The sequence below is a fragment of the Petaurus breviceps genome, unplaced genomic scaffold, assembly GCF_028583685.1.
Source record: "Petaurus breviceps papuanus isolate PSGF00001 unplaced genomic scaffold, PetGlider_PUasm1.0 90397, whole genome shotgun sequence".
NCBI lineage: Eukaryota > Metazoa > Chordata > Mammalia > Diprotodontia > Petauridae > Petaurus > Petaurus breviceps.
Window position 1 is genome coordinate 420,236 of NW_027187239.1, and position 8,060 is coordinate 428,295.

Below are 8,060 nucleotides of genomic sequence, written 5' to 3' on the forward strand. Positions count from 1 at the left end.
AACAGGGGATGTCAGGGCTGGGAGGGGCCTGAGAACAGGGGATGTCAGAGCTGGGAGGGGCCTCAGAACAGGGGATGTCAGTGCTGGGAGTGGTCTTAGAACTTGGGATGTCAGGGCTAAAACCGACAAGTCTTTGGGTGGGGAGCCCCACCCTGTAGTCCTAGAACATGAACATACTGGAGAGAATCTATGACCCCAGATCCTCTGCCTCCAATAGCCCAGGACCCATCTCTGGCTCGGTAAATCAGTCTGGGGTTGCCTAAGGCAAGGTAACTTGCCTAGGGTCACTACCTCTCAGGGCCCCTGACCCTGTACTGGACTGGAAACACTTGGTGTCAGGATCGCCCTGGCCAGGGGCTCAGAGAGGAAGGCAGGCCCGCATTCCTAAAGGTGAAAACCTGACCTGTCACCTTCTCCTTTCCCTTCCTTTTCTTGCTAGCGTGCAGTGAGCCCCTCCTTGCTTCTCCCAGCCCCTGCTCCTTGGGCAGCCCCTTCTGTCTCACCCTCCCCCCATTTGTTCTCCTGCTTGGAACTGCAGCAGAATTGAGACTCTGGCTTCCCAGAAAGGAAAGGTTATTCATTCTACGCTCGCCTGTGCTCCTCTGCATACTGATAATGCCAGGGCTGGTACTTGGGTCAGGAGCCTCCAGTCTGTGGCCCAGCTCTGCTCTGGCCTTCTCCATGTGCTAGTCCCCAGGCTTCAAGAGCAGATTGAAGAATGGTCCCTCAGTCCCCTAACAGCACTGACTGAGTGCCTGGTGTGTTTAAGGCACTGTGTTAGGCATTGGAGATAGAGAAAAACCAAAAAAAGCCAACTTGAACCTGCCCTCTTGGCCTCATGGAACTTAGATTCTAATGGTGAGATGAGCCATCAGCACAGAAGATGCCAGGACGGCCTAGGTGACATTATAGCCTGGGAAGGGATGAGACAAGCAGCTGGGGCAGGGGACTGACAAAGGTCCACAGGAGGCTAGCCTTCAGCTGAGGGGCCACAGACTCCTCCAGGTGGGGACTGGGGGAGGCAAAGGCCTGGGGAGGAATGGCAAGGGGGCAGACTCTAAGAGGCTGTAGAGGCAGGACGGGAAAGGTTTTGGAGAGGTTTAAATGCCAAATAGAGGGCTCCTGTACTCGGCGCTGGAGGCCGAGATGGCCTCAGCTGGGGTCCATTAGAAAGGCTCTGTCCTTGTCCAGATGAAGTAGACTCAGCCCTGCAGCAGGGAGGGGGAAGGGACAGAGAGATGCAGAGAGAAAAGTCCACTCAGGGCCGAGTGGGGGTCAGGCACCCTGAGGGTGGGCGTTTGGAAGGATGGTGGTCTCTTTGAAGGTCAGAAGAGGGAGGTTTGGGTTTTGGATCATCACTGGGAAGGTTAGGGACCAGTGAGGTCAGACCTTTCATTTTAAGGATGAGGAGATGGTGGCACAGAGAGGAGTCACCCGGTTAGGGAGCTGGCACAATGCCTGGGGGAAAACAGAGGGGTATGAGTCCCTGCTCTAACACTTCCTGGCTCTGTTCTTGTGACCACGGCAGCCAGCTTCTCAGCCTGCCTCAAGTTTCCTCCTCTGCAAAGTGGGGCTTTGGTGAGAGGGGGTGTGATGGGAGGACAGAGGGCCCACCCCTGCTGGCTCTGCCCTCTCTCCTAGGTCCAGGCGGGATGGCTGCAGCATGACTTTGGACATCTCTCTGTCTGCCCCACGTCCACATGGAACCACCTGATTCACCGCTTTGTGATTGGCCACCTGAAGGTTGGGAGGCTGCAGTATTGGGCCTGGGGCGGGAAGGGGGCCAGCTACCTCCTCACCCCCTCAGTCTGTGCCTGTTGTCTCCAGGGTGCCCCTGCCAGCTGGTGGAACCACATGCATTTCCAGCACCACGCCAAACCCAATTGCTTCCAGAAGGACCCAGACATCAACATGCACCCCTTCTTCTTTGCCCTGGGGAAGGTTCTGTCGGTGGAGGTGAGCGGGGGCAGGAGGGAAGGGGGAGACCGAGCGAGCTTCTGCTGGGGGCTCCCAGACCCTAACAACAGCTGCCTCCACCCTGAAGGCAGGGGGCCCAAGGGATGATGGGGAGGAGTCAGACTGGATTCCCAGGCCTAGCCTTCTCCTCTCATCTCAGTGTCTCTGAATCCATCCAAGATGGGGGAGACAACACTAGTGACTGGGGGGCCCCATTGACTGAATCTATGAGGTCAGAATCTGTGCCAAAGGGGCAGGCCATTGAGGGGTGGGGCCTTCGCAAGGGACACCTGTGGAGCCCTGTGCTGGGTGACCTACAAAGGCAACAGCTGCCTGGAGTCCGGAAGATCTGAATTCAAATCTAGCCTTAGATATTCACCAGCTGTGTGACCCTGGGCAAGTCACTCCACCTTTGTTTGCCTTTGTTTCCTCAACTGTAAAATGGAGATAACAGCACCAGTCTCCTAGGATGGGTGGTTTGGAGGACGGAGTGAGAATCTCTGTAAAGGGCCTTGTTGGCCTCAGAGCCCTGGAGGTCGTATCATGCAGAGATCGCCCAAGATGCCACCCTGCTCTCGTGGCGTGCTCAGTCTAGAGGAGAGGGCAGAGTCAGCTGTCATAACCCCCAGCATGAGAGTGAGGGGGCTTAGGGTCCTTGGGAGATCAGAGAAGGCTTCTTGAAGGAGGGGGTCACAAGGGTTCAGCGAGCAGGGGCGGGGTGAGTGTCGGGGGAAAGCGTCCTTCCATTGGGCTGGTGGATTGGCCCATGATGTGCTGGGGGTCCCAGTGTCCGTGCGTCCTAAGAACTGACACCTGTCACCCCACCCCATCCTCATAACAGCCCTGAGAAGTCCTGCACACGGCCTTTCCCCCATTTGGCACATGAGGAAACTGAGGTTCCAACAGTGTAAACAGTTTGTCCAGGGCAACACAATCAATCATTCAACCGATAAACATTCATTAAGCACCTCCCACTACCAGGCACTGTGCTGAGGACATGACACAGTTGGCACTAAATGTCTGAGGCAGGATTTGAACCCAGGCCTTTGTGATTCCCAAGGCAGGTCATCATCCCCCTCCCCCTCTAACCCTTGGAGAGCTGGTTCGTTACCAGAGGAGGTCAGGCAGGGAAGGTTCCCGAGGCTTGGACCAGAAGAGGGGACGTGGCTTGGCAGGGGTGGGAGAAGAGGCTGTTCAAGCTTTCCAGGTGGAAGGTGGGATGTGCCAGGTGTGACTTTGGCAGGAGAGGTTGTGGGGACAGGGCCAGGCTCTGCCTGCCACATGTGGCTCTGACCTTGCAGGCAGCTGCTGGGATGGGGAGGATCCCTGAGGTCAGGACTGTGGCCCTGGACAAAGTGCTTGGCCTTTCTGGGCCGTGGCTTCCCTGCCAAAGACCTCACAAACCCAGCATTCAATCTCTCCAGCCACTAACGCCTTACTTCAGGGGAAGCTGAGTGTTCATCCCATTCTTGCCCACACACCAAGAATCACAAGGGATCTTAGCATCCATCTTGGCCAGCTGGCACCTTGGCCCCAAGTGCCCTCGACAGCCTCCCTGAGGTGGCCTTCCAATCTCCTCAGTGACCTCCAGACATCCTGCGTTACATGTTGGGATAAAAAGAGGAAGCCCTGGGGGGCCATGGGCGCTGTGGGCCTGGGTGCTGGGTACTCTGCCTCAGGGGAGAAGCCAGGCGGGCCACGTGAGGAAAGTGTCCTGAGACATGGCAGAGAGCCTTAGATGAGCTTTCTAAGCTTCTTCTGGCTGGGAGTGCTCTGATGGCTCCCCCTTGGGGAGGGGCTCAGAGGGCTGGGATCCCTCAGGCCTGAATGACCTTACAGTGACCATGGGCACCCAGGCTTCTGATTTTGGCAGCATCACTGGGCAGGCAGGGTCTGGGAAAAGGGCATGTGGCCAGCCTGGAGGGCTGCAGCTGGCCCCAGACCCCAGTTGGCAGGGCAGGGGCCCACAGCCCTTTCTGGCATCCCCCTTGACTCCACCCCTCTCCTTTCCAGCTTGGGAAACAGAAGAAGAAATACATGCCTTATAACCACCAGCACAAGTACTTCTTCCTGAGTGAGTGTCCTGCCTGGCCATGGGGTCAGGCAGAGGGCGGAGAGCTCAGTCTGGCCGGCCCAAGGTCCCTTCACCTGGTCCTGCCCGAGCCACTGGAGGGGTGGGGGGCATTCCTGACCAAGTGAGAGGGTCATTTTTCTTGAGGTGCTCGAAGGCTTCACTTCCTTTGCTTCTCTTTTTTGAAAACCCCCTTTCTCCTCCTTGGCAGAAGAGCCTGGACCTGAGTCAGTCCCTGGCACATTTGGGGAGGGCGCAGGTTCTGTGGTCAAGTGGGGACCAGGCAGACCCCACAGGGCTGGTTTCCAGGAGAAGTGCATCCCTCTGGACGTTAGCCTAGAGAAATGGAGGCTAGGCCAAAAGTAGCCCTGGAGGGGCCAGGTGTGGGATGCTGGGCTTGCTGGGGAGAGAGGCAGCAGTGGTTCTGAGGGCCTGGAGTGTCCCAAGTACCCCTTACTGCAACTGGGCCCTGCAAGTCTGTTCAGATTGACCATCCCTTTAAAAAAGGCAGACACTCCTGAGAAGGTCGATGAGGTCTTGGTGTGAGTGAGCTTAGTCACACTTGCTGTTTTGACACCTGCCTTGCTTAGGATGTCAATTTTGGGCAAAGAAGAATTTGTAGGGAGGTCACGGCCCCTCCTAATTGGGAAGAAGCTGAGTCCCAGGGCTGGGATGCTGGTCGGTGCCCTCCACTCCCTTCCCGTGAATGGATGGATGGACAGACAGACAGAAGGTGGCTGCCTGGCTAGGGACACTGCTCTGGGAGGGATGGGCCATCTCCCATCTGGCAGGCCTCTGTCGGCTGGCCTTGTGCCTGCCCAGGACCTCCCCTCCAGACACTAAGGCCTCTTCCTCCTCCTCCCAGATCTTGACTGGACATTTCGGATTTGCTCAGATGTCGCCATTTTGCTTTCCCCTTTTCTTAAAATGTTGGGTTATTGTCTTGTATCCCCAGTGCCTAGCACATAATTGGATTTAATGAATGCTTGTAGAGGACGAGATGAGCAGGGGCAGGCCAAGCTGGAGGAAGCAGCTTGCTCAGTGGCTTGGCCTGAAAGGCCCAGCATGCCGGCCCTGCTCTGCCCCTTGCTAGCTCTGTGACCACAGGCAGGCTAATTCTGCCATCTGTAAAATATAAGGGTTGGACTAAGGCTCTCAGGTTGCTTCTCTGGCCGCAGGATGGAGTGGGTAGCAGTCTGGCCCCTCGAGGGCTGCTCACATTTGTGTCTTTGCAGTCGGGCCCCCCGCCTTGATGCCTGTCTATTTCCAGTGGTACATCTTCTATTTCGTGGTCCAACGCAAGAAGTGGGTGGTGAGTGTCCTTGGGCTGGCAGGGCATTGGGGCTGGGGGAAGCACAAGGCTGGGGATCAGGGTCAAGAGACTCGGGTCTGCACCCAAGCCTGGGACTTGTTCTGTAAATAAGGATATGAGACCACTGGATTGCTCACATTGTTGAACACTTTGAGAGAGAGAGAGAGAGAGACAGAGACAGAGAGGGAGAGTGACAGAGACAGAGAGAGGGAGACAGAGGGAGAGACAGAGAGGGAGAGACAGAGATAGAGAGGGAGATAGAGAGACAGAGACAGAGAGGAAGAGAGACAGAGACAGGGAGACAGAGGGAGAGACAGAGACAGAGAGAGGAAGAGAGACAGAGACAGAGAGGGAGAGAGACAGACAGAGAGACAGAGGGAGACAGAGAGAGAGAGAGAGAGGGAGAGACAGATAGACATGGGGGAGGGGAGAGAGTCATCTCTGGCTGGCCTTGCCTCTATCAATGCCTCCCTCCCTCTACATCCTAGGACTTGGCCTGGATGCTTACCTTCTACCTGAGACTCTCCTTAACTTACATACCCCTGCTGGGCCTTAAAGGCTTCCTGGGTCTCTTCTTCATTGTCAGGTAGCAGCTGAGAGCTGGGTGGGATGGGAGGGACCCTGAGGGGCTTGGGTGCTGGTGAGGGCAGGGAGGAGGGCAGGCTCATCTCTTTCTCTGGGTGGGGGAGCACGTTTCACCACGCCTCTTCTGTCCCTGCTTGCCCAGGTTCCTGGAGAGCAACTGGTTTGTGTGGGTGTCACAGATGAGCCACATCCCCATGCACATTGACCATGACCGCAATGTGGACTGGGTCTCCACTCAGGTAATGCCCAGAGGTGTTTGGGCAGCCGGGGAGAGGTGCCCAGGGCCTCAGAGGGCTTGCTGAGGGGCTCCCAAGAAGACAGCAGTAGCTGGGGAAGGGTCCACCGTGGCCACAGGGCCTCACTGCCCTGTGCTGACTTTCTCCGGCAGCTGCAGGCGACGTGTAATGTGCATGAGTCTTTCTTCAATGACTGGTTCAGCGGGCACCTCAACTTCCAGATCGAGCACCAGTGAGTCTGGGGGGCCAAGGGGGTGGGGAGATGGGACACACCACAGTGGGGGGACTGAGGAACGAGGGGTCATATAGTCTAGCCCCCCTTATTTTACAGATAAGAAAGCTGAGCCCCACAGAGGGGAAGGGACTTATCCTCAAATGCAAGCCTTGAAAAAAAAAATGCTAGTCTTGCACTGTATCTGCTCAGAAAGGAATCCTACTAAACATCTCCCTCGCTCTCCTCTTCAGTCTTTTCCCCACTATGCCGAGACACAATTACCACAAAGTGGCCCCCCTGGTGAGATCCTTGTGCGCCAAACACGGCATTGAGTACCAGTCCAAGCCTCTGCTCTCCGCCTTTGCCGACATTGTCCAGTGAGTACACAGCCTGAGAAGGAAGGCAACGGAGGGCCTGCATGTGGCTATTTGGAAGGGAGAGGGGTGGTGTTGTGGGATCAGGGGCATGACATTCTGCCCAGGGCCAAGTCACTCTTCTCCCAGGACCCACCCCCCAGGTACCCCCTCGGGATCTCCTTCAGCCTTCTCCCCGCTGGGTACGCTCCCTTCTGGCCAAACAGGACAAGTTTCTCTGCCTGCCTTCTCATCCTGCCAGCCCTGCATTAGGGCCTGCCAAGCTAGAAACAGACTTCTTTTGTCTATTTCCCACCCTGTGTATGCTCCCCCCGTAGGTGACGTGAGAGAATGTGGAGCATCTTCTGGCCCTCTTGAGTTCTGCCTTCTGCGGTTCTCAGGTGTAGATGCCTATTCTCTCTCCAATTAGATCCAAAGTTCCCCGAGGGCAGGCCCTACCATGTTTCACCTTTGTATCCCCGGCATCTAGAAGGGCATTGTGCACATCATTAAGCATTTATAGTGAGTGTTCAGGAAAGCTCGCTCTCAAATGCCCACAAGGGCCAGGCCTAAATGAAACAGGAGCTTACCCTCCAAGGGCGACCACATGTCCACCTCTAAGCTCACACAGAGCGTCAGGTGTTGGAGCTGAGCTTTCAAGAAGTGATTCCAAGAAGGGGAGGTCAGGAGGGAGAGCGTTCTGGGCATGTAGAGGCCCAGGGAGAGAGGAGACATCTGGTCTGCCTCCACTCTCTTGTTTTGGAGGCCCCCTCTCCCTGTGGGGGCCAGCTCCCCCAGAGCTGGCGGGAGCCAAGAGAAATCCCTTTCACAATGGGGTGGTCCAGAAGTCCCCTGACCCACGCATCCTCTTCTGTTTCCTCCACAGCTCACTGAAGGAGTCTGGGCAGCTCTGGCTGGATGCCTATCTTCAAAAATAAAGCAGCAGTTTCTGGAGCAGGAGGAGGAAGAGGAGGGGATCTTGGTGCCAGAAGCAGGGGGAAGGATAAGGGACTATGCCACTTGGATTTGGATTTCTAGTGGGGGCTGGGAAGATGGGGAAGGGAATGGTCAAGGGCATGACAATGGGGAGAGGCCATTAGGTGGGCAGTGACAAGCTGGATCCTTTCTTTGCAGGCTGGCAGGCACTCAACTGAGTACCACAAAGCATGAGCTTTGGAACTCAGTCAAGATTTAGCCAAAATACATAACCACTTGAGGTCCCACACCTAAGTCATACGCCAAAGGCAGAGGGAGAGGCCCAGCCCTGTCCTCTTTCAGTAAGGGCCCTGGCCTCCTCCCATCCCTCACCTCACCTCACAATGACAGGCCCACT

At 56.3% G+C, this 8,060-nt stretch overlaps 2 protein-coding genes across 2 annotated transcripts in view; both read left to right on the plus strand.

Moving 5' to 3' along the window:
- The window catches only part of FADS1 (fatty acid desaturase 1), a 15,053-nt gene extending 7,103 nt beyond the window's left edge, over positions 1–7,950 (plus strand). Inside the window, exons 4-12 of the mRNA XM_069108523.1 lie at positions 1,642–1,743; positions 1,828–1,956; positions 3,970–4,030; positions 5,263–5,339; positions 5,828–5,925; positions 6,067–6,163; positions 6,313–6,392; positions 6,626–6,751; positions 7,614–7,950. Of these exons, the coding sequence (XP_068964624.1) occupies positions 1,642–1,743; positions 1,828–1,956; positions 3,970–4,030; positions 5,263–5,339; positions 5,828–5,925; positions 6,067–6,163; positions 6,313–6,392; positions 6,626–6,751; positions 7,614–7,665 (822 nt within the window). The 3' untranslated portion in view covers positions 7,666–7,950. The remainder of the gene's footprint in view (positions 1–1,641; positions 1,744–1,827; positions 1,957–3,969; positions 4,031–5,262; positions 5,340–5,827; positions 5,926–6,066; positions 6,164–6,312; positions 6,393–6,625; positions 6,752–7,613) is intronic.
- The window catches only part of TMEM258 (transmembrane protein 258), a 428,372-nt gene that overhangs the window by 413,742 nt on the left and 6,570 nt on the right, over positions 1–8,060 (plus strand). The window lies entirely within an intron of this gene.